Source organism: Hemiscyllium ocellatum, chromosome 31 (genome assembly GCF_020745735.1).
Source record: "Hemiscyllium ocellatum isolate sHemOce1 chromosome 31, sHemOce1.pat.X.cur, whole genome shotgun sequence".
In the NCBI taxonomy this organism is placed as follows: domain Eukaryota; kingdom Metazoa; phylum Chordata; class Chondrichthyes; order Orectolobiformes; family Hemiscylliidae; genus Hemiscyllium; species Hemiscyllium ocellatum.
In genome coordinates this window covers 44,183,000-44,209,241 of record NC_083431.1, presented here as the reverse complement: position 1 = coordinate 44,209,241, position 26,242 = coordinate 44,183,000, and the positions used below count along the sequence as shown (strand labels likewise).

Genomic DNA, 26,242 nt, shown 5'->3' with positions numbered 1-26,242 from the left:
GGCAGGTCAGTCCAGTGTTGTATTGTCAGAGGTTCTGCCTGTGGGATGAGACACTACATGGAGATACCCATCAATCTGCCCAGCTGGACAAGACAGATCCTACGTCAGTATGTAAAAGAGCATTGTAAAGTCCCTGATGTACAGTACTGGCTAAAATTGATACTTCAGCCAATACAATGAAAATGGATAATCTGATCATTATCACTGTTTATGGGACCTCTTCTTAGAAGTGCCTAAACTGCTGGTGACACTGACCAATTTGCAATTCCCTCATTACAACATTTTTCAAAATTGGCGTCACTGTGCAGACCAGATTTATTGGCCATTTCTAATTGCCTGCTGGGCTGTTAAGAGTCAATCACATTGCTGTGTGTCTAGAGTCATACGTGGACCAGACCTGATAAGGATGGCAGTTCCTTTCCGTTACAGACATTAGTGAGCCGATGGGTTTTTCTGACAATTGACACCGCACTTAAAAGTACATGCTTTGAGATCTCTTGAAGATATAAGTCCATTGGAGAAATGGAATTTATTTTTTAATAAAAATGACTCCTGATACCTGTTTTACTAAAATAGTAATGGAGAAGTTACTGTCAGTTTTAGTTGCTTAACAGAAAACATTTATAAAATTTATGGCATACTCAAACAATTCTTAAGTCACAGGACACCCAATCATAGTCCAACAGGTTTATTTGAAATCACATGCTTTTGTAGCGCTGCCCTTTCATCAGGTGACTTCACCTGATAAAGGGGCAGTGCTCCGAAAGATTCTTATTTGAAATAAACCTGTTTGGACTATAACCTAGTGTCGTGTGACTTCTGATTTTGTTCCCCCCAGTTCAACACTGGAATCTCCACATCACAAAAACATCTTGCCCTGCCTGTCTTTGACCTCTAGGTCTTCCTTGCTGCTTGATGACTTGCCGCTTTCACTTCCTGCTAATAACTTTGGAAAGGCTAATAATGATTATTAGGTTAAGTGGACTCACTTCCCTTAAAATTTAAACAATGAAAAACCATGTGAATGTGTTAACCATTTATTCACCAATGTTGCCATTATTCGACTGGTATCAGTTTCACAATGGTATGGTTTTAATGTGAATTTGTTCACTCTCGGATGACAACATGTACTTTTTCATGTATGTGCTGTATTCTGGGGCAGCAAGTCCAGGGGGGTGCAGTGGTGTTGTCCCTACCTCAAGGTCAGACGTTCATGTCCCATTTCCAGATTTCAAGACCAAGGAAGGTGTGTCATATTACAGCCAAGCAGGTTGAGGATCCTTCTGATACTCCCATAGTGGCACGGTAAAACAACAGGGATTCCTGATCAGCCAGAATGTGGTAGCTACAGCGTTACAGCCTCCTCAAGTTAAAAAGTTAAAAAGGCTCCATGTGCAGGTTCCTTCCCATAAGCAAGTGTCATCCATCAAACCATAGAACATAGCAGGAGGAGTAGATCATTCAACCCTTCAATTCTGCCACGCCATTCAATGTGATCATGTCTGATTATCCACCTCAGTAACCTGTTCCCACTTTCTCCCGACAAATTCCTTCTTGAAACGTTCGGAGGGGCCAGCACACACCAGTGCATAGCAGGGATGCTGATCAACCTGATTGGCTGTGTTGTGAACACATCTTCCTTGTCCAACTAATCCTGGAGGGAAACTTTAACCTGTATCTTCTTGCTCAGAGGCAGGAACACTAGATGTTACACTGCATAACTGCCTCTCTATAGTCATGTTCCAGCTACAAACTATCAGCTAGATAGTTCTTGAATCTGTCAGTGTGTATTGTTGACTAGATTGATGTAGGGAAAATATTTTGAATCTGTTGTTGAAATATGTCGTTCACGTGCATTTGATGCGGATTCCCTTACTGTTAGCTTTGTTCTTCTATTTCAGTTTCCTAAAAAAAGTCATCATTGCTCATTCCTGGATCCAAGTCCGAAATCAAGCCTGATTATTTGGGGGGGTTTCTATAACTGTTTTGCCTGCTCCTCCTGGGTTATATCTAATTGAGGAATTACTTGTTGTGGAACCTGATAGTTTTTGACCCGTTGATATCATTGGAATTTGAATCAGTTTCTGAACTGAAACCTTCTACCAGATTTCTATGAAGATGTAACCACCCTAGTGGGTGACCCAGACCGACCTACTTAACACTCAAGTACCATCTCTAAATTGATTATCTGTAAAAGATCATGAAACAAATTTTTAATTTTCAAATTTAACTGTAATTTACTCCTTTTTTGTATGATTTCAAAATATCTGGTTCTTCAGATAATTAAAGCTATCAGAATTGGTGACACGATCTGGGGCCCTGCTCTAAATGAGAAGCAGGCATCTACTAATAAGCAGAATCAGTTTTTTCTGCTGGAAGACTGACACATTGAAATGTGCAATCAGTTTCTATACATAGCTACTTCTCTGTCTTGCCAGATTCCAGGATTCCCTCTGACCTCCCAAACTGTCAGCTCTTTGCTTGAAATGTGTGAAATTGACTTGCAGCATTTCTGACAGCAGAAGTGAGACTTCCTCCCCGTCCCCAGGACTCGCCCCAACACCCCCCCTCCCCCCGCCATAAAGGTTGTTACCCTCTTCAATTGGGACTTGCTGGTTTTGCTTCTCCTGAGACTAACAGCTGTGCACCGATCTTCTTGGCATTTACACAAGTGAACCTGGATCTCTGGTACAGTTCTCAATGGAACTGGAATAAGACATACAACCTCTTGTGGTTGTTAAAAAACATCATAGAATCCTGGAATTTTACAGTACAGAGGGAGGCCATTTGACCCATTGTGTTTATATTAGCTCCTGAAAGAGCTACCCAGCTAGTCCCATTCTCCAGCCCTGTAACTTCATCACTTTCAAATACAATCCAGCTCTCTTTTGAAACCTCATATACAATCCATCTCCAACACTTTCCCAGTCAGCGTATTCCAATTCCTAATAACTCCCTGAGCAAATGTTATGCCATTCAAAAGATCGTGGCTGCTTTTATCGTAACTGCACATTCCTTGATTCCGTCATCCTTAATACTCTTGTGTAACAAATATCCATCTCAGCCTTGAAGTTTTGAAGATGTGCCGTACAATTCCTTTATGAAATCTTGCAACCTTATTTGACATGTTTCACTCTTAACAGCAATGACTAAAATTAAAAATTACCTCATTGGCTTTGATGTACATTTTGAGTTATCCTAGGAGTATGAATGTTGTGACTATAAACGCGAGCTCTCTATTTTCTGCTTCCTATCATGAGAAAAGGCAGACTGGGTTATCATAGATGCCAATGAAAGGCTGAAAGGTTTCTTTGTAAACCTCTGCCATTAAAAATGCTTAGAAATGGCCAAGATGGAGCCTTATGCTGAAACATTGATTTAGCCTGGTGTTTAACTTTGGTGAAGGGCTTGAAGCTTTTGCAAGGGACAGGATCTTTAGTTATTCATGCTCATCAAGCAGGCTGGAGATGCCATTTTGGTGATGAGCACTTGATCTTCCCACCCTCTCATAACAGTGATCACATGATTAGGATTAAAATAGTCAATGTTAAGTATTTCTTACACTAGCTAAAGATTACCACTTCTTACCATTCACCCAGTTCTGGAGGTTTGATGAGGTCTTTTGAAATACATTGGGAGATATCCTGGTACCATTGGTCAAGACTTCACAAAATGTCGATCAACATTTATTTTCAACTCTTTGAGGGTTGGCCTATACTAGTTGATATTCTGTTGCACAGGGTACCAAATAGGAACACCCAAAGAAAGGGTCATTGTCAGCTTGGTTGGAGTCCCACATGGTCTGCATTGGAAATAGGGCAAGGTCATGAAGCCAGGCAAAGGGAGGGATAGGAAGGCCAGTTGTCTCCCTCCAAACCCTTCCTATTCAGATGCCTTTTAAATGTTGCAATTGTACTAGCCTATGGGTACAAAACATGTCTCCTCCTCAGGTTCTGAACCAGGAGCTTCAGTGCCATATCCTAGAATCTGTGCACCCACTCCCTTGGTCCCTGAATGATTCTGAAAAATGCTACTGTCTGCCAGCCAGAACATTCTACACCTTTAGTGGGAGCAGGGTGTAAGGTACTCACTTCTGCGGCTCCTGAAGAATTGCATCTCATCAACTTGGGGTGCTAAAGTTAGAGGTGTCTGTCAACCTCCAGATGAGTCCAAGTTATGAAAATCAGCAATGAGGCACAAATTTGCATGCGGAGTCCATACTTGCAAACAGAAGTGTCTTATTAGTACAGTACCCATTTAACTGGCATTCTCACCATTTCCACAACATTACATTCCACTATATGTTCTGCTCTGCACCTCCACAGCGTCTTCTCTATAACCAGCCTGATACAGTTTGTTGGAAATGCTCCCCTGCTGACCTGGTTCAGAGAACACAAAATGAACTTAAAAGTTAGCAACACAGGAATCAATAAAGTTCTTTATGGTAAGAAAATAACAGAGCAATTTGTTAAATGGACTCACAGAGTCATAGAGAAGTACAGCACAGAAACAGACCCTTCGGTCCAACCCTCCATGCTGACCAGATATTCCAAACCAATCTAGTCCCACCTGCCAGCATCCGGCCCATATCCCTCCAATCCCTTCCTATTCAGATGCCTTTTAAATGTTGCAATTGTACTAGCCTCCACTACTTCCTCTGCCAGCTCATTCCATGCATGTACCACCCTCTGCGTGAAATAGTTGCCCCTTAGGTCTCATTGATATCTTTCCCCTCTTATCCTAAACCTATGGCCTCTAGTTCTGGACTCCCCCACCCCAGGGAAAAGATTTAGTCTATTTACCCTATCCATGCCCCTCATGATTTTGGAAGCCTCTATAATGTCACCCCTCAGCCGCCAGCGCTCCAGGGAAAACAGCCCTGGCCTATTCAACCTCTCCCTATAGCTCAAATCCTACAAACCTGGCAACATCCTTGTAAATCTTTTCTGAACCCTTTCAAGTTTCACAACATCTTTCCGATAGGAAGAAGATGAGAATTACAGCAAAGTTCTAACAGTGATCTAACCAATGTCTTGTACAATCGCAGCATGACCTCCCAACTCCTGTACTCAGTTCTCTGACCAATAAAGGAAAGCATACCACACGCCTTTTTCACTATCCTATCTACCTGCGACTCCACTTTCAAGGAGCTATGAACCTGCACTCCAAAGTCTCTTTGTTCAACAATACTCCCTAGCCAACCAAATACAAAACAAATCACAGGTTGATCCCTTGATTGTAGGTTTATTTGCAAGATGCAGCCTTACAAATCTCTGCCTTTTAACTACTGTCTCAGTGTCCCAGCTGAACCTCTCTATTTGTGTTCTTGGATAGTTTCTATCAACCTGTTCTGAGATGTTATCACACACTACTGGAGCAGGTGGGAGTTGAATCCAGGTCTGTTAACTCCAAGGTAGGGACACAGCCATTGTCTCATAGGAACTCAAATTGATGGTAAAGGGAAATTTAGCAGATATTTCTCATCAACCTGTTCAGAGATGTCATCACCACACCTCTGTAGCAGATTAGATAAGAACGTGGGACTCCTGGCTCAGAGGTAGGGACATCATTAGTGAACGACAAGAGCCCCATTTGTGCTCTCAGCCCTTAATCAATCCACATCTGTCACCTTTGTATCTTTAACACCGCCATCAACCAACTGTTAACTTAACTGACTCTGTTAGGATACTTTGTTTGGTGATGATCTCATTGTAGCCAGTGAAGGAAGAATAAAATGGACTATTCTTGCCTGCCCAGTTCACGTGACAGGTATTTTGGGATTTGCTGGGAAAATAATTCAACTTTACAGATTGAATTAAGCAGATTTGTCAATTTTATAGTTATTGTTAAAGGAGCACACTCTGTTTAAAGGGACCCACTTATTGCATGCAGTGTGTAAAGTTAAAGATAATTTATATAGTCCACCATATTGTCCATTTTCAAAGCTTCTTTTAGAACATTGGCTGGAAAACACTTTGGGCATCCTATGAAGTGTTATAATACAGAGTTTCCAATTTACAAGGTTGTAACAGGAAACAATGTCATTGTAACTTCCCTTATTATAGCAACAACAATCCAAAAGGTACTTAATTGGCTATATATCACATTCAATTGTCCTAAGGTTTTGAATTACATCAGATAAATGTCAGTTATTTCTTTCCTCATTCATTGAAACAAGGGAACATAGAAAAAAAGCATAATCCCTTCTTCAATACTGTATGTACTTAAAACTCCTAAATGTACTCTGTGAAGACTGACGGTATTAAAACACGTAATTCTTGCTTGGCGCCAAGTAGCGATGAATGGTTTCTCAGTGTCTTGTTACCAGCTCAGCAATAAATTCAAGAGTTTCTGTGAAAAGAGAAGTGTTCAACCAATCTCTGAGAAGACCTGAGCACAGCAGCAGTTTCTCGATTAATGGTTGCTATCAAAATAGAGGAATCAGTTCAATATTTCCTCATTGACAGGTCAGATCTATGATGTACAAAAGTGTGAGAATTGTGGAAATGGAGAAGAATTCTGATCACAAAAGAACATTGGAGTTTGCTTATTGTAGCAGCAATCTGCATCTGTGCAACAATGTAGGATTTTGATGATCACTGGCTCGATGTAATTAGGTCACTGCATTCACTCGGGAATGCAAAAATATATGCAATATTAATAAAAACCGTGTTTTGAAAATAACTTGCAAGTTTTAAAATCTGCCACCATCAAGACCAATACACTCATAGACATAGGAGAACAGCATCAGTCGAAATGTTTCACAAGCAGTTCTGCTGTACAGACTCTTGAAGGGTGGTGACAATCTGTTAACTAAAGCAGTTTGTTTTTGACAGTGTGCTTCAGTTTTGTATTTCCTTCACAGTATATTATCTCTGTTTTTTATTCATTTGTGGGATGTAGGTATCACTGTCTATGCCAATATTTATTGCCTACCCCTAGTTGTCCTTGAGAAGTGGTGATGAGCTGCCTTCTTGAACTGCTGTGGTCACCGCTCACCTGCTGTGAGTTAACCTACAGGATTTTGACTCAATGACAGTGAAGGAACAGCAACATATTTCTAAATCAGGATGGTGAGTGGCTTGGAGAGGAACTATTCCTAGCCTTTCATCTGCTCTTGAAGCCACTGTGTTCATGTAGTGAGTCCAGTTGAGTATCTGGTTAATGATACCCTCATAATGTTAGTAGTGGCAGATTCAGTGCTGGTAACACCATTGAATGTCAATTGATGGTGGTTAGATTGTCTTTTTTTGGTGATGCTCATAGCCTGGCATTTGTGTGGCATGAATGTTACTTGCCACTTGTCAGCCTAAGTCTGGATATTGTCCAGATCTTGTTGCATTTGAACATGGACTGCTTCAATATCTGAGGAGTCCGGAGTGGTGCTGAATGCTGTGCAATCATTGGTGAACATCCCCACTTCAGACCTTATGATGGAGAGAAATTCATTGATGAAGCAGCTGAAGATAGATGGGCCTAGGACACTGCTGTGAGTGGACCTCTGCAGAGGTGTCCTATAGCTGAGATAACTGACCTTCAACACCCATGACCCATCTTTCTATGTGCCAGGTACGTGTCCTGGTTTCCTCCCCAATACCCATTGATTCCAGTTTTGCTAGGGCTCCTTGATGTCAAGGGCTGTCACACTCACCTCCCCTCTAGAATTCAGCTGTTTTATCCATGCCTGAACCAAGGCTGTAATGAAGTCAGGAGCTGGGTAGCCCTGGTGGAACCCAAACTGAGCATCACTGAGTAGGTTATTGCTGAGCAGGTTCTGCTTGATGATCCTTTCCATCACTTTACTGATGATTGAGAGTAGACTGATGGGGTGGTAGTTGGCCAGGTTGGATTTGTCCTGCTTTTTATATATAGAACATACCCGAGCAATTGTCAGGTAGATACCAGTGTTGTAACTGTACTGGAACAGCTTGGCTAGGAGAGTGGCAAGTTATGGAGCACAAGTCTTCAGTACTATTGCCGGAATGTTAACAGGACCCGTAGACTTTGCAGTATCCAGTGCCTCTAACTGTTTCTTAATCTCACATGGAGCGAATCGAAATGGCTGAAGACTGGCATCTGTGATGCTGGGGACCACTGAGGGGGCCGAGATGGATCATCCACTTGGCACCTCTGGCTGAAGATTACTGCGAAAGTTTTCTTTTATATTGATGTGCTGAACTCTTCCATCATTGAGGATGGGATATTTGTGGAATATCTTCCTCCAGTGAGTTGTTTAATTATCCACCACCATTCACCACTGGATGTGGCAGGATTAAGAGTTTAGATCTGATCCGTTGGTTGTGGGATCACTTAGTTCTGTCCATCTGTTGCTGCTTATGCTGTTTGGCAGACAAGTCGTCCTGTTTGGTTGCTTCACCAGATTGACACCTCTTCATCTTCAAGTATGTATGGTGCTACTCCTGTCATGTCCTCCTGCACTCTCTATTGAACCAGGGTTGATTCTCTCGCTTGATGGTAACGGTTGAGTGGGGGATACACTGGGCCATGAGATGACAGATTTTTTGCTGGAGTACAGTTCTGCTATTGTTGATGACACAAGGCATCTCATGGGATCTGGGGTGTGCTGACTAGATGGATACAAAACTGGCTTCGTCATACAGAGAGTACCAGTGAAAGGATGCTTTTCAGAATGCATGATCAGTAATTAGTGGTGTTCCACAGGAATCAGTGCTGGGACCTTTGTTGTTTATAATATATAAATGATCTGGAGGAAAATAAAAGTGGTCTGATTAGTAAGTTTATGATGATACCAAGATTGGCAGAGTTGAAGATAGTGAGGAGAAGACAGCAGGGTGTAGATGGTTTGCAAATTTGGGCAGAGAAATGGCAGATGGAGTTTAATCCGGATGCATGTGAGGTTATGCATTTTGGAAGATCAAATTCAGGTGCGAATTATGCAATAAATGGCAGAACCCTTAGGAGCATTGACACACAGAAGGGCATACAGGTCCACAAATCCCATCTTGGCTACAGGTCAAGAAGGCATATAGTACGCTTGCCTTCATTGGCTGAAGCATCAAATGTAAAAGTTGGCAAGTTTTGTTGCAGCTGTATAAAACTTTAGTTAGGCCGCGTTTAGAATATTGTATGCATTTCTGGTCACCACACTACCAGAAGAACATGGATGATTTGGAGAAGGTGAAGAGAAAGTTTACCAGGACGTTGACTGGTCTAGAAGTTTTTATTTATAAGGAGAGGTTGGCTAAACATGGATTTTTTTTCACTGGGAAGACAGAGGCTGAGGGGCAACCTGATAGAAGTCTACAGAATTACGAGAGGCATAGATAGGGTGGACAGTAAGAGGCTTTTTCCCAGGATGGAAAGGTTAACTACAGGAGGACGCAGGTTTAAAGTGAGAGGGAGCAAGTTTAGGGGAGAAGTGTAGGGAAAGTTTTTCATACAGAGTATGGTGGGCACCTGGAATGCACTGCTGGTGGCTGTGGTGGTAGCAGGTACATTAGTAAGATTTAAATTGTATCTTGTTAGACACATGATTAGGAGGAGAACATAGGGATAGCAACCTCATATGGGCAGTACGTAGCAGATAGGAAGCAGATAGGTGCAAGCAGTTTGGGTTGAAAGGCCTGTTCCTGTGCTATATTGTATTGTATTATGTATAAATCTCTTGATATTGGTTTTTGTACTCTGTCAGTTATGTCGCTGTCACCTGCCACTTTTGGTCACAATGTTTCACAGCCAATCTCCTGAAATCTCTCCTTTGACATCAATAGCGCTCTATTCCTTTTAATTATTTGTTTCAACCAGTCTATTAAGATGAAGGCTGATATTTCCATGTGGCACCAGTATATATAAACTGCATATTCCATCCCTCATTAGCAGCCATGCAATGCTGTCTGTGTTCATAGGAGATCAATTATAATCTAGCAAAAGACAGCTACCAATCAAACAAGAGCAAGTCTTCAGTAATCCTGTATCGTAAGGAAACTTTGAGAGCAATTGGACTGTTGTCCTTCTCAAGGTCAGCTCCGCTTTCACAGCACTTTACTGAGTGGTCTCTCAAGACTAAAGGTGCCATTACTTGGAAGAATCCAAAGAAAAGGGGAGAGAGAGAAGGTAACAAATGTTGCACTATTATTCTAACGGCAATGTGGTTAATTCTTCCTTGTTTAATTAAAAACATATAAAAAATAGTAAACCAGAGAATGACCACATATCCCTACCCATCACAGCTACTTTAACTCAACTCTGTATTATATGGTTCTAAAATAATGAACATCAATTCTTCACATCATTATTGTTGTTTCAATGGACAAAGACTGTAGAATGCTGCCATACAGAGAAATCTGGTGTCCTTGTTCAGTACATGTTTGCATATAGACACAGCAAGTAATTGTTGTCCTTTAATGCAAGGGTGCAGTCTGGCTGTAGCTGGACAGGTGAAAATGTGTTGCTGGAAAAGCGCAGCAGGTCAGGCAGCATCCAAGGAGCAGGAGAGTCGACGTTTCGGGCATGAGCCCTTCTTCAGGAATGAGGAAAGTGTGTCCAGCAGGCTAAGATAAAAGGTAGGGAGGAGGGACTTGGGGGAGGGGCGTTGGAAATGCGATAGGTGGAAGGAGGTCAAGGTAAGGGTGATAGGCCAGAATGGAGGTGGGGGTGGAGAGGTCAGGAAGAAGATTGCAGGTTAGGAGGGCGGTGCTGAGTTCTTCCTGACCTCTCCGCCCCCACCCCCACTCCGGTCTATCACCCTCACCTTGACCTCCTTCCACCTATCGCATTTCCAACGCCCCTGCTCCCTACCTTTTATCTTAGCCTGCTGGACACACTTTCCTCATTCCTGAAGAAGGGCTCATGCCCGAAACATTGACTTTCCTGCTCCTTGGATGCTGCCTGACTTGCTGCGCTTTTCCAGCAACACATTTTCAGCTCTGATCTCCAACATCTGCAGACCTCACTTTCTCCTGTAGCTGTATAGGGCATTGTTGAGTGCATGCCTGTAGGACCACCTGCAGCTTTAGTCTCCTTGCTCAAGGAGGGATATACTTGCATTGGCAGCAGTACACAGCAGGTTCACTGTGCTGATTCCAGGGATGAAGAGGGAGTCTTATTGCTGCAGATTGAACCTGACTCCTGGCTATTTAATAAAATGTGAAATTATCTCACTGAAACATGTAGGTTTTTGAATTAGCTTAACAGGGTCAATGCTGGCAGGATATTTCCTCTTGCAGGGGAATTTAATAGTAAGGATCTGATTTATAAATAAAGCAGTTCCCATTTAACATGGGGGTGAGGAAGAATTTCTTCTCTGAGGATTGTTACTCACTGTAATTCCTTGTTTGTCAGATGTGGACATTACCGGCTAGACTAGCATTTAGTTCCCATCCCATGTTGCTCCTGAGAAAGTGATGACCAGCTGCCACCTTGAGCTAGAACAGTCCATAAGATGATAGGCCCACCCAGAGCACTGTTATGGAGAATGTTCCTGTATCTTAACCCAGAGTCACTGAAGGAACGGGTATATAGTTGCAAGTCAAGATGGTGTGTGGCCTAGAGGGAACTTGCAGGTAGTTATTCTCCCACAAATTTAGTGCCCTTGACTTTTTAGATTGTAGAGATTACAGGTTTGAAAGGTGGCTTTGAAGGAAGCTTGGTGAATTACAATGATGCATCTTGTAGGTGGTGCACACTGATGCTACTGTTTGCAGTGATGGAGGAATGAATGTTTAAGATGGTGAATGGGTTACCCATCAAGCAGACAGCTTGATCCTGGATGGTGTTGAACTTGTTCAGTCTTGTTGGAGCTGTACTATATGCACAAGACATACCTGGCCAATTTCCCACGTTGCTAGGCTCATGCAAGTGTTGTAGCTGTACTGGAACAGCTCTTGGCAGCAGGGTGTGGCTCGTTCTGGAGTGTGGATCTTCAGTACTACTACCCGAATGTTGTCAGATCTTAGACCTTTGCAGTACCCAATGCCTTCAGCCATTTCTTGATATCACATGGAGGGCATCAAATTGTTTGAAGACTAGCTCCAGGGATGCTTGGGAACTCCGAAGGAAGCTGAGCTGAATCATCCACTTGAGACTTTTGGCTGGAAATTGTTGTGAATGCTTCAGCCCTATCTTTTGCGCAGATGTGTCCCAGCAACATTGAGTATAAGGATATTTGTGGACCCTCCTCCACTTGTTAATTGTTTAATTGTTCATCATTAAATCTGCTTCCTTCCTTAAAGGGTCTTTTATCTCAGTTTGTTGCTTGTTGTTTCCACTGTTTGGTATGCAGGGACTCCTGCTTAGTAGCTGCAGCAGGTTGACACCTCAATGTCAGTTTGGTGCTGTACCTGGTAGGCCTCCTGAACTCTTCTTTGAATCAGATTGACCCCCTGGTTTGATGGTAATGGCAGAGTGACGGAGATGCCAGGGAATGAGCTTACAAATTATTTAGAGGTACTTTCTGCTGATAATGGCCTAAAGCGTCTTATGGATGTCCAGTTTTGAGTTGCCAGGTCTGTTTGAAGTCTATCCCATTTAGTGATAGTGATGGAGGTTTGCACATAGAACATTAGAGGCTGGGCCATTGAATATATTCAAGGCTGAGTTACACAGACTCGTGATTGAGAGTTGAAGGGTCAGGTAAAAATGTGGAGTTAAGGTCACAATCAGATGGTCAGTTCTCGAACAGCAGAGGAGCTGATGAGCTGAATGATATTTGTTTGCTTTATTTCTTATGATCTTATGATATATCTGTAGTTGAATCACACGTGGCAAGTGAATTGGACAACTTTATTAATAGCATATTTAAATAGAAAACTCACCATGGGCTATGTCAGCAGCATTGTCAAAACAAGAGTTCACTTTTGCCTAGTTGATTTTAACCTTACTGTGAATCTTGCAAGGATGCCTACCTTGAAGAAGTTCTCCTCCTCTCTCCACAAGAATCTCAGTGAGTCTCTCTCTTTCACTGCAACCCCCAGGTCATCTCCTCTGCCCTGAAGCTCTTCAAGCATGTACTGAAACAGACACCTGTTGTACTCTTTGCCACCTTATCCCCAGCCCCACCCCCATTTATCTCTGCACCCTGGAGGCTCCCTGCCTCTATTCCTGATGAAGGGCTTTTGCCCGAAACGTTGATTTTCCTGCTCCTCGGATACTGCCAGACCTGCTGTGCTTTTCTAGCATCACTCTGATCTAAACTCTGGGTTCCAGCATCTGCAGTCCTCATTTTTGCCTAAAACAAGAATTCATACACAGTCATATGGGATATTAAGACAGGAGGTCAAAGAAGTAAACTAAAACCAAGAACTGCAGATACTGGAAATCTGAAACAATGACAGTACTGTGGGAAGAACGCAGAGTCAACATTTTGAGTCCATAGACCCTTTCTCAGTTCTGACTCAAAACATTAACTCTGCTTTCTCCTCACAGATGCTGCCAGACCTGCTGAGTTTCTCCAGCAATTTCTGTTTCTGGTTCAAAAGGTAGGTTTTAAGAGACATCATAATAGAGAAGAACAGCAGTGAAATAACTCCACAGAGGACGGTACCCTGCCACCAAGTCACTCTTTAGTTACATGTGAACAGTCCTTGACTTTAGTACTGCTTCATTCAGAGTCAGCTCTCAGAGTCTCAGTATCTCTGACATTCCCATTTTTTCTGCTTTTTATTATTACACCCACACTACTGCCTAACTGCGATAGTGCTCATTTTTCACCTCAGCACCCATGTTGTGTGTGTGTGCAGGTGTGAGACACAGTGAAAGACACAAGGTGCACAAATCTTTATTCGGTTTCCACCACCAGGAAGAAAGGAAACACCTAAGTGGCCAGTGACCAGCAGTGCCCTTCACATCAAAGGTCAATGCTATGTGATCAAACAGTGAAGGGGAGGGCAGGGGTTAAATCAAAATAGAATTAGACAGGGAAATAGTGCACTCCACTCCCTGCAGTGCCCACCTCTCCCTGAACAACTCCAGGGTGTTGGTGGACACCGCGTGCTCCTTCTCCAGAGACACCCGGGCTCTAACATAACCGTGGAAGAGGGGCAGGTAGTTGGCCCTAAACGACCCCCTCCACGGCCCGCTGCCTGGACCTGTTTATGGCCAGTTTGGCCAGGCCCAGGAGCAGATCCACGAGGAGGTCTTCAGACCTGACACTCCCCTTTTTATATGTCAGGCAGGGCTGCTTGATTGGACCAGATTAACAGCCCCAATCAGGGATCATCATTACAATCACAACAGGTGGAGAGACAAAACTTACCAAGGGATTTCCAGAGTGTAATGATTGTAACAAGGTCAGCCCGGTGGACCTCATAGAATATGAGTTCCCTGATTGGGGCTATTAATCTGGTCCTATCAGGGAGCCTTGGCTGACAGACAAAAACAGACGTGTCAGAGGTTCTAGTCATTCTGAGAGCTGGCTCTGACATAGCTGGACCAGTGTTAAGTACTATACACATGTAAATAAAGGGTGACTTGATGGTGGGATAGCAGCCTCTGTGGAGTTATTTCACAGAGCTTAGACAGCTGAAAGTCTACATCAAGGGCAGCCAATCTGAAATCAGCAATACACAAGAGGCTGAGATTGAAAGAGCACAAATACTTTGGAGTGTTGTTGAGTTGGAAAAAAGTACAGAAGTAAGGAAAGATAAGGGATTTCAAAGCAATTTTGAAATTGAGACATTACTGGACTGGAAGCCAAGCATAGGGAAGATGGATCAATGGGACAAACGGCTACGCTTTACTTCAGAGTCCTTTGATGATAGTTTAGAGTAGAATTTTCTTTTTCCATAAAGTCTTGTCGACAGATGGTGAGTGACAGATAATCAGCGAAACAGAACATTAAAGTTAGGAGTCAATAGAGGGTTAGGATTATGTGTAAGAGGATTAACTGAAATAAGTCATATTCTCTGCTAAGAATTGCATGACACTTTCAGACAACTTACTGAGGTAAAGTGGTTGACACAGATCATGCTTAGGAGTTGGAGTACCGAGAGGTCAATTACAGTAGTGTAAAGCTCAAGGTGTTTACCGCAATTCTTCTGTAGAATCAGGCTTTACCTTGTTCATTCATGGGGTTTGAACATCACTAGCTAGGCCAAAGTTTCTGGCTCAACTCAAATTGCTTTTGATGAAGGTGGTGATGAGCTGCCTTCTTGATCTGCTGCAGTCCTGATACATCTACAGTACTGTTAGGAAGGGAGTTTGATGATTTTGATCCAGTTACTATGAAGTAAGATGGCTCCAAGTTAGGCCAGTGGGTGTCTTTGAGGGTCCCTGCAGGAAGTGACATTACCATATCTCTGCTGCCTTTGTCCTTTTAGATGATCGTGGGTATGGAAGGTATTGTTGATGTCTTGGAAAATTGCTGCAGTGCATTTTGTATATGATATATGCTGCTGTTACAGCGTGCCAATGGGGGCAAGATTGGGTTGTATTTTAACTCTTGTTACTTTTCTCACCACCTGACATTGATCATTCTGGGAGCCATGTCCTTCAGAATTTGGTCCGTTTAGACCATTGCTGTGCTAGTGAGACATTTTGGTGCCGGACATTGAAGCCCCAGGTTACAGTCTATTCTCTTGCACTCAGTGCTTCTTCCAAATAGTGTTTGACATGGAAAAGGTGTGTCAAGGGTGGAGGGTGGAATGAAGCATTAACTGAAGGAAAATATGGAGAGTAACTACCAGGCAGTTGCTGTCTGTCTTGTGCAATACTTCTGAATTCTAGTCAAATGGAGATGTTCGCCCATGCATTCTCTACGCCATGGAAGATAATCTAATTTATACGTCAACAAACCCAGTTTGTTCATAGCTAACTTGATTTTAAAATCTGCAGTGAGTGGATGCTTTGTGCAAGTATAGAAATATAAAAGTTCTAAGGTGGGACTTCGAAGAAGAATTGACCCTTTGTTGGTTAAGCGCACACTCATATGATATAAGTGTTATTTTCCCTGTACATTGATATTTGAATTATCTTGATGACTGCAAAAGATTAGACAAAATGGTATGTTTACTTTGAAAAGTCAATAACTTTTAAAAAGGAAATTGAATTTGAAAATGGAAAGCCACTGTTTACATGACTTCCTTTCTGACTGTCTGTTTATCTTTTCCTACCTTATAGGTGTTGGCAATTAGAATTTCTCATTCACAGGTACAAGCAATTAACATGGAGATTTTCTAACTGTGAATAAAATATAGATGAGTTCATTAGTTGGTTTCACTGCAAGTACTCAAGACTGTCCAGTAATTATTCAGTGTACTGGGGGTAATTTAGCATCCCATGACAGGTAGAAGAGGAATGGAGTGAGGATAAGACATTAAAAAAGTGAAATGTGACTCTCCCTCCTTGCCTCCAATGTTGCTTTTATTGGATGAGAATTGGGATGAGTTAGGATGCAGTCATTAATTAACTCCCTCCTTTAGGCAACTTTTCAGATTTAACAGCTGTGGACTGGGTTTCTCGGTGCTGGATACCGTGAAAGGGAAGGCCTGGATCCAGCATTAATGCTACCCCACACCCGTTCCCCCACCCTAGCTCAGCTTCAATCCAATTTATCGAGTATATACTTTTCAGAGACCATAATGTTTGATATGAAGGGAAAAATGACCATATCACGGCTACAGAATCATTGGTTTGTAAAGTAATTTTTGTTAGAAATTGGAATTAAAATGAAAGCTTCATCACAAAAGATAATGGAAAGAATGACAACCAGAACTACAGTGTTGTAGACGTGAAGCAAATGCATATTGATATTCATAACTGAGATGTGTGAAGTTGGTGAAATTGCTGATTTTTGAAGAAAAACATAAAAGAGCAACCAATCCTAATAGACTGTGGTTTAATCTAATTGTATACAAATAGATCAGGACATGATGTGAATATTACATGTTCAATTATCCTTTAAAAAAAAGTTGACAAAGATTAAGTGCTGATCCGATAGCAGCTCTGGGATTAAGATCAAATGAATCACCTTAACCCTTCAGCATGTGTTGTTGCTGTGGTAACTAACCTAGAGTATTGCCTATCCGTGCAAAGCACACAATAGCTTGTGTCATACTATGTAATCTAACAAATGTGTTGTCTTTCAGGGAAAATCTAGGGTCACTGAGGCTGCAACTGCGATTACGAGATGAGAGTGTTCTCCCTTCCAGTTACTACCAGCCCCTCATGGAACTGCTCCTGCAGTCAGTCAAAACAACCAACAATGTGAGTAAAGTAATCAGAATTTTTTACAATTAGCTTCATTGTCACATGTACTCACCTGAATACAGTGAAAGGTTTACAAGCCTTCACTTATGGCATCATCTTAGGTACCAAGATACAGATTATTAGGTACATATTCTTAGGGAATGAAATGAGAAAAATAAATAAATATTTGTTCTCTATTATAAAAATAAGGATTCCCTTCTTGTAACATAACTTGTCCTCTTCTTTATTGATTTGTATACAATGCAGTCAGGTTTTGATCCAAATTCCATCCAGTTATTTGTTGGTGCTGTCCATCTACTACTGCCATAGGTGTCTAAGGAAATAGGGGAGACTATCAAATTGAAAGAGAAGGCATAGAAAGTGGCCAAAATCAGTGGGATACTAGAAGATTGGGAAAGCTTTAAAGGTCAACAGAAAGCCACAAAAAGAGCTGTAAAGAAAAGTAAGATGGATTATGAGAAAAAAAACTAGCTCAGAACATAAAGACAGATAGCAAAAGTTTCCTAAAGTTACATAAAACAAAAAAGAGTGGCTAAAGTAAACATTGGGCCTTGAGAGGATGAAAAGAGACATTTAGTTATGGGAAATTATGAAATGGCCAAGTCATTGAATTGGCATTTTGTGTCAGTCTTCACAGTAGAGGACACTAATACATGCCAGTAATTGACAAAGAGGCAACGGTAGGTGAGGGCTGAAAATGTGTTGCTGGAAAAGCGCAGCAGGTCAGGCAACATCCAAAGAACAGGAAATTCGATGTTTCAGGCATAAACCCTTCATTAGGAACGGTAGGTGAGGACCTGGAAACAATCATTATTACAAAAGAGATAGTGTTGGGCAAGCTAATAGAGCTAAGAGTAGGCATGTCTCCTGGCCCTGATGGAATGCATCTCCAGGTACTAAACGAGATGGCTGGAGAAATAGCAAATGTACTTGTGGTAGTTTTCCAAAATTCACTCAACTCTGGCACAATTCCAGCAGATTGGAAAGCAGCAAATGTGACGCCATTGTTTAAAAAGGAAGGTCAACAAAAGATGGGAAATTATAGACCAGTTAGCTTAACTTCTGTAGTGGGCAAAATGCTTGAGTCTATTATCAAGGAAGAAGTAGCAAGGCATCTAGATAGAAATCGTTCCGTTGGGCAGACACAGCGTGGATTCATGAAGGGCAGATCATGCTAAACTAATCTTCTGGAATTCTGTGAAGAAATTATAAATATGGTGGACAATGGGTACCCAGTAAATGTGGTGTATGGAGATTTCCAAAAGGCATTCGACAAGGTGATGCACAAAAGGTTTCTATGTAAGATAAAGATGCAAGGCCTTATGGGGAATGTATTAGCATGGATAGAGTATTGGTTAACCAACAGGAAGCAAAGAGTAGCAATAAATGTGTGCTATTCTGGTTGGCAATCAGTGGCTAGTGGTGTGTCTCATGGATCACTGTTGGGACCGCAATTATTCATAATTTACATAGATGATTTGGAGTTGGGGACCACATATAGTATGTCAAAGTTTGTGTATGACACTAAGATGAGTGGTAGAGCAAAGTGTGCAGACGATTGTGAAACTTTACAAAGGGACATAGGTAGTTTAAGTGAGTGGGCAAAGGTCAGGCAGATGGAGAACAATGTTAATAAATTTGAAGTCATCCATTTTGGTAGGAATAACAGTAAAAAGGACTATTATTTGAATGGTAAGAAATTGTAGCACGCTGCTGTGCAGAAGGATCTGGGTGCCCTTGTGCGTGAATCAAGAAGGTTGGTCTATAGGTGCAACAGGTAATTAAGAAGGCAAATGGAATGTTGTCCTTTATTGCTAAATGGGTTTAGTTTAAAAGCGGAGAGGTTATTTTGCAGCTATATATGGTGCTGGCATTTTTAATCTCCATACTTGAGAAAGTTGAAAATCACACAAAGCCAGGTTATAGTCCAATAGGTTTATTTGGAAGTACAAGCTTTCAGACCACTGCTCCTTCCTTAGGTGACCTTACTGAAAGCTAGTGCTTTAAAATAAACCTGTTGGACGATAACCTGGTGTGAAATTTTTAACTTTGTCCACCCCAGCCCAACATCGGCACCACCACATCATACTTGAGAAAGCATTTACTGGCTCTAGAGGGGGTGCAGAGGGGGTTCACTAGGTTGATTCCGGACTTGGGGTTGGCTTATGAGGAGAGACTGAGTGGACTGAGATTATATTCATAGGAATTTAGAAGAGTAAAGAAGGATTTTACAGAGACACATAAAATTATGAAGGGAATAGATAAGATAGAAGTAGAGAGGATGTTTCCACTGACAGGTGAAACTAAGACAAGAGGGCATAGCCTCAAGATTATGGTGAGCAGATTAGGACTGAACTGAGAAGGAACTTCTTCACCTAAAAGATTGTCATTATATGGAATTCCCTGTCCAGTGAAGTAAATATTTCTAAAGTTAAGATTGATAATTTTTGAACAGTAAAGGAATTAAGGCTTATGCTGAGAGGGCAGGTAAGTGGGGCTGAGGCCATGAAAAGATCAGCCATGATCGTATTGAATTGCAGAGCAGGCTCGGGGGCCTACTCCTGCTCCTCGTTCTTATGTTCTTATGTAACCCAGTTTGGACTGACCCTTTCTCTTCAGGTTCACCTTTGGACTTCCCTGAAAAACCACAGACTTAGCAACCCACTGTGAAGGATTTTTTTAATTTCAAAAAATGTACGTTATTCATAAAAATACCTCTCGATTCATAATCACTAGAGCAGTTTGGTTCTCTACAGTAGCATATGAAAATACAAACAAACATTAGAGTTTGATCCTATCCAGCAAACAAACCCAAGGCATTTCTCACTTGTACAAGATTATATTTGCATATATTTGAAGCATTGGGCCCAATAACTGAACAGACCCCCATTTAACTTCAGCAGAAAGATGGCCGCCTTTCCCCACCGTACCTTGGCGGTGGCTGCCCCAAGCTTTACTCCCTCAGCACGTAGTCCTGGACCTTGGAATACAGCATATGCCAATGTCCTACATTTCATGAATAATTTTAGAAACACTATCCCACTTGAAACCACAAACTCGTTTCTATTTGCAGAGACTGTTTGAATTAACCACTCATTTTCTGTCTTTTAGTACAAGGAATTGTGGCTTTTCACAATGGACGCCTTTGAATGTAATTTGAAAACATACACACTGGATAAAACTGCAGCATCTTCACAATACTCCGCCGCAGCTGAAAATGTGACTAATTGCGCATGTCGCCACAAAGCCACACATCACACTGTCTAAAAATAGTCCAGCTGCCCATTACTTCCCTGCAGCGATATTGGGATTGGCTTACAGTCGCTGAGTGACTCACTGAGGATTGGGAAAATCTACAACCTGGAAGCGTACTGTCTTCATTATCCCAGCATGATAACCTTCAGGTCAGAGAGGCTGAAATTTCTGTTCCAGCAAGGAAATTGTCAGCTCTCTGTCTCCACAGCAGAGTACAGGAGGAGAATGGGGAAATCCTGACGAAATTCAGTGCCTAACGCACTGCATTGTCACTCCTTATGATCCCAGATACAATGTGTGCCTGTGGAATGGATCACACACTAATTCTAAGAACCTGATGAGCACAGAATGACGTGAGACCATTTGGTCTGTCAGACCCTCCTGCTTTCAGAAATCTTATTTAATTAGTCCCTTTCTCTGGGTGGGATTTGCAACTCTTGTTCTGATCATTTGAAGTAGCCTCCTTAGGATCTCACTTATAGTGCATTTCCACTGACTTGAATAAACCTCAGATTAAAAATTAGGATCGGTTGAGTTAAGCCTATTTTCAGATTTTCAGGTGCTGATTTTCAGACTAGATTTAGCACTTTGGTGAATTAAGTGATCCTAAATAGGAAAGTATAATAACTCCACGAACTCACCAAGTCACCCTTTATTTACATGCGGAGAGTACATGACACTGATCCAGCCACCTCAGAGGAGGCTCCTAGATTGAGCAGAACTCCTGACACTCCTGTTTATTTTTTTCCCAGCACCCGTGTGTGTGCAGGTGTAAGACACAGTGAAAAACACAAGATGTACAAATCTTTATTCGGTTCCCATCACCAGGAAGAAAAGAAACACCCAAGTGGCCAGTGACAAGCAATGCCCTTTTCATCAGTGCTCCCTGATTAGACCAGATTTACAGCCCCAATCAGGGATCTTATGTTCTATGCAATCCACCTGGCTGACCTGTTACAATCAATACAGAAAGTGCCAGTGATTCTTTACAAAGACACCCATATAATGAACCTCGTTATTTACTGACATTAGGATCTGGCAATGCAGTAATTATTAAACTGGGCTCCACAGAAGTGTGTGTTTGTGTGTGTGAAGATGTGTGTGTGTGTTGGGTGTGTGTGGGGGGTGCGTATATATTGGGGAGGTGTATGTGTGTTGGAGTGGAGTGTGTGGTGTGTGTGTGCATTGGGGTGTGTTTGTATGTATGTGGTGAGTGTGTGGGGGGTGTATGTGTGTGTGTGCGCTGGGGTGGTGTGTGTGTGGGGTGTGTGTATATGTTGGAGGGGTGTGTGTGTGTATGTGTTGGGGGTTTGTGTGGGGTGTGGGTATGTATTGGGATGTGTGTGCATGTATGTGGTGCGTGTGTGGGGGGTGTATGTGTTGGGGGGGTGTGTTGGTGTGTATGTGTCGGGGGTTGTGTGTGGGGTGTGTGTATGAGTTAGGGGTTGTGTGTGGGGTGTGTATATGTGTTGGAGGTGTGTGGGGTGTGTGTGTGTGTATGTATGTGTGTTGGGGGTTGTGTCTGGGCTGTGTGTGTGTATGTGTGTATGTTGGGGGTTGTGTGTGGGGTGTGTGTATGTGTGTTGGGAATGTGTGTGTAGGGAGTGTGTATGTATGTGCTGGGGGAAGGTGTGTGTATATATTTGTGTGTGTGTGTGTGTGTTGGCAGGGTGTCGTGGGATCCATAGAAATATTCCAGAACAAATAGCCAATTAAATAGGTGACCATATTTTGCAGAAGGATTTCTGACAATTACAACAACATGTCCCAACACAACAGTTTTCAAATGCGACAAATTGGATCATTATTTATAATGGTCAGGGTGAGGGAAATCTCCACTACTGTTTCATCCTCATGACTGCATAGCTTACAGCTATTTCTGCAGTTGGGGGCAGTGCTGGAGTAATGGAGGTGGGTGATGGTGGTGTCAAGGTCAAGGCAAGAGGATGTAGTGAGTGGTGATTGGAGACAGGCTTGTTGTGAGTGAACTTGGTGGGAGAGGGTGGTGTCCACATGCCAAGTGCAGAGTGAGCTGGCTGTCTCCTCCAGGAGGGGAGTGCATGGTTAATGATGCCAAAAGCAGCATAAAGGTGGCCAGAGATTGGATGCCACAAACTTGATTGATGATAGCATGTTCCTCCTTCTTAGTTTGAAGAGGAGTTTGTAGAATGCTAGAAATTTTGGTGGGTAAAGAAGCCATATTTCAGACGGAATTTACCATTGCTGATGTTTAATTCAGATGGTTGGGTCTGTGATTGGTGATCCTTTTAAAACGGATCCATGAACCAAAAACATTTGACAATCAGTGGTGGTTAATACGACTACTACTTAAAATTCATTTGAGGGATGTGGGTGTCATGATGTGGCTGTTTCCAGTATCTATTTCCACTACCTAGCTCATCTGGAGAAGGTAGCAGTGAGCTATTTTCTTGAACTACTGCAGTCCATGAGGGAGGGATTTCCAGTATTTTGACTGAGTGACAGTAAAGGAATGGCGATATAAATTTCCAAGTCAGGATGGTGAGTGGCTTGGAGGGGAATTTGAAGGTGGTGGTGTTCCCATGGATCTCACCACTTAACCTGAGGCTGGGATTGATTACTAATCAACTAATCTGTCAGTTCAGATCCAAGAGTAGAATTTGCATCTTGTGGTTATTTGTCAGTAGTTTTATTTGGAAGTATTACCAAGCACCAGGTTAAAAGTATATCCCGGGTGATAGTCACACAGAGACTGGTAAAAGAAGATAAAGACTACAAGGAGAATGACCAGTCACTGCCTGCCTCCGTGGTGTGTAGATTAGTCATAGTTTTGAGTCTTTTAACTATCTCTAATTGCATCAACAAGCAATGCAACCCCTGATCTGTTGATATGGGAAGGACATTACTTAAACATGATTAAATAACAACAGCATCTCCCTTCCACCTAACTTAAACCCCAGCTTTGTACCACTATTTTCAAATGAAAAAGAGCAAACATCTCCAAAACATTTGATTGTGGCTGCAGGAAGTCCAAGTTCAAGTCCCACCTGCTTGTGAGGGGTTTAATAACACTTGGAACAGGTAGTTAGCACAAGACAAATTTCAAAATGTGTTACATAGCCACCGGCCATTGTTTTTGGTGGTATGACTGGCCTCATGTTTGGATACCTGACACCAACAACAGCATCTGGCAATGTATGGAAATAATCTAGGCACTTTAGATTCCCTTGAGTATGGAAACAGGCCCTTCAGTGCAACAAGTCCACACCAACCCTCCAAAGAGTAACCCACCCAGACCCATTCCCCTACCCAATATTTACCCCTGATGAATGCACTATGGGCAATTTAGCATGGCCAATTGGATTGTGGAAGGAAACCAGAGCACCCGGAGGAAACCTGCACAGACTCGGAGAGAATGTGCAAACTCCACACAGACAGTCGCCCAAGACAGGAGTTGAACCTGGATCCCTGGCAATGTGAGGCTGCAATGCTAACTATTGAGCCACCGTACTGCCCTTCCTGTGAGGATACTTGGTTTTTAAACTCCTGAGCTTTGTAACTAAAGGAAAGAAGAAATGCCTTGATACAGCATAGGTAAAAACAATGACTGCAGATGCTGGAAACCAGATTCTGGATCAGTGATGCTGGAAGAGCACAGCAGTTCAGGCAGCATCCAAGGAGCAGTGAAATCGACGATTCAGGCAAAACCTCTTCGTCAGGATACAGCATAGGCCAAATGCCTAACATTTTATGTGAGGGCCTTGGGTTAGCATTCCATCGAGATTGAGCTTCTCTAACATTGTTACCATTCTCCCAGGTCTGCAATCCCCAGGTGGAACCTGAGTTCAGAAGGGAGTACTGTCAACAGAGCCAAGCTCTTAGTTGTGTACAACACCAGTCCCCTTCAGAAATAAAAATAGTTTTGGAGAATGTCAATCAGTAGTTGAATACTTAGACCCATATTTAAATGTACTTGCATTTTTCCAGAGCAGTAATAATTTCCTGCATGGTACTGGATACTGGGAAACTGAAGCCCATTGTAGATGGGTAATACCACAGATACTTGTCAATTTGCCTTCGGTATTCAGGCCACAAGAGGGGTCTTCATGAATCCTGTTACGTTGACAATGTGCATTAATTCAATTCCCTCTCATGGTTAGGCTTTAAGAACTCAAATGTATCATCTACAAAGATCTTTTATTTCATGATGGGGGAATGGTCTTTAGCCTCGGAACTTTATTATTGTTACAGAATTGTGAAAGTGTATCCAGACATAGGCCTAAATACTCAGTTGTTGCTTCAACATCTGTTAGTAGTATTTCTTCTTTTGATCGGTCGGTGGTGAGACAGAACTGACAGTAATAGTGGTCCAAAATATGCACGTATTTTAAGAATTCATGACAGGCTGTAACATTCAGCTTCTATACATAAGAAACCCTCTGTGGTCTTACTGCATCTGAACTGTTCTCCAGTGATTGTTACTGGAGTAAGTGAGCGGTTACCTCATTTCCCATTAGGGTTTCGAAGGGAGCTGCTTCCTTGTTAAATGGTGATATATTCGGTAGAAAGGGAGAACTCGTTTAAAGCACGCTGGTTCCTGGTGTGTCTCTCATTGATGTGTAGAATTTGTGTCTCTGTGGGGTGCTTCAGTGATAAGTTGAAGCCTGAATCCAAAGCTTTTTTACTGGATTAAAAATGCAGTAGGAGTGAGTAATGAGGCTGTAATTTATTCCAGGGATACAGACGACAACGTAAACTGGGAGAACAAAGCTTGAGTGCTTTATGAATATTATTCAGATGTGGAGATTGATTTGCGTCCTTTTCACTCACTTGAGCAGACATGAATTGTTTCATTTGTAGAACCATTGTTGGGTTAAGTTCAAAACGGTGCTGGAATGACCTTGATTAAAGATTGAGGCAGTGATGCCTTGGTTACTACAGAATGATATCGTGACGTGATTAATGATGGGACACCAGAGGGAATTTCGAACAGAACAAGTCAGGATTGCCGTGTATCTGTGTGTGCATAAGTGGGAAAGATTAGGGTGTCTTGGCAGCATTCCAAGCCTGTACAATTCTCACTCTTGGCTGCAGAGGTGTGGATAGTTGGAGAAAAGAAAGGGATCAAAGAAACAAGGCATACAAAGGGAGAATTAACATCAGAATGAAGAGAAGGTACCTAAAAATAATAAGGAATGTTTTCTGTAAGATCTTTCATTTTCACTCCTGTGGCTAGTCCACATGAGGCAGTTAAAGAATATGCCTACACCAGTTTCCATAGCTACTTTTGTCCTGCAAACAGTTCACATTGTCTTCTGAGTCCCTGTCTTTGAAATTAAACAACTTTATTAATGGCCCCTTTTCTTCCCATCCAGGAGGAAGCAGTAGACTGGATCTTCCCTCACTGCTAGTCCACTGTAGCAACACAGCTAATAAGTGGTGAGCCAAGGTTTCCATTGAAGGCTGCAAGATCAGTTCCCCCAACTACAGAAGGTACCTGCTAGCTGGGTGGAAGCGAATACATTCTCACAAAGTGTGGGTCATATCAATACTGCAGGTGTGCAGTGGGTCAAGAAAGGGTTTGCCATCACCTTCTCACGGCCAGTGACAAATAGGCTTTAAGTGTTAGCATTGTCAGCCAAGTCCACATACCATGAAAGAATAAATATGAATCAGGAACCTTATCAAGGTAGTTGTGGCATTATCTTTGTTTTTTGCATCACTGGAGCAAACAACCAATATGGAAATCAACAAAGGCTGCAAGGGAGTATCAATGGACCTGGAACTGTATCCATTCCGAGGAAACAGTGCCAGCTGATTTGGT

General features: G+C 42.2%; 1 protein-coding gene across 1 annotated transcript in view; it reads left to right on the top strand.

Moving 5' to 3' along the window:
* The window catches only part of rasa4 (RAS p21 protein activator 4), a 248,801-nt gene that overhangs the window by 184,703 nt on the left and 37,856 nt on the right, over window positions 1-26,242 (top strand). The window contains exon 9 of the mRNA XM_060848013.1: window positions 17,064-17,181. Within this exon, the coding sequence (XP_060703996.1) occupies window positions 17,064-17,181 (118 nt within the window). The remainder of the gene's footprint in view (window positions 1-17,063; window positions 17,182-26,242) is intronic.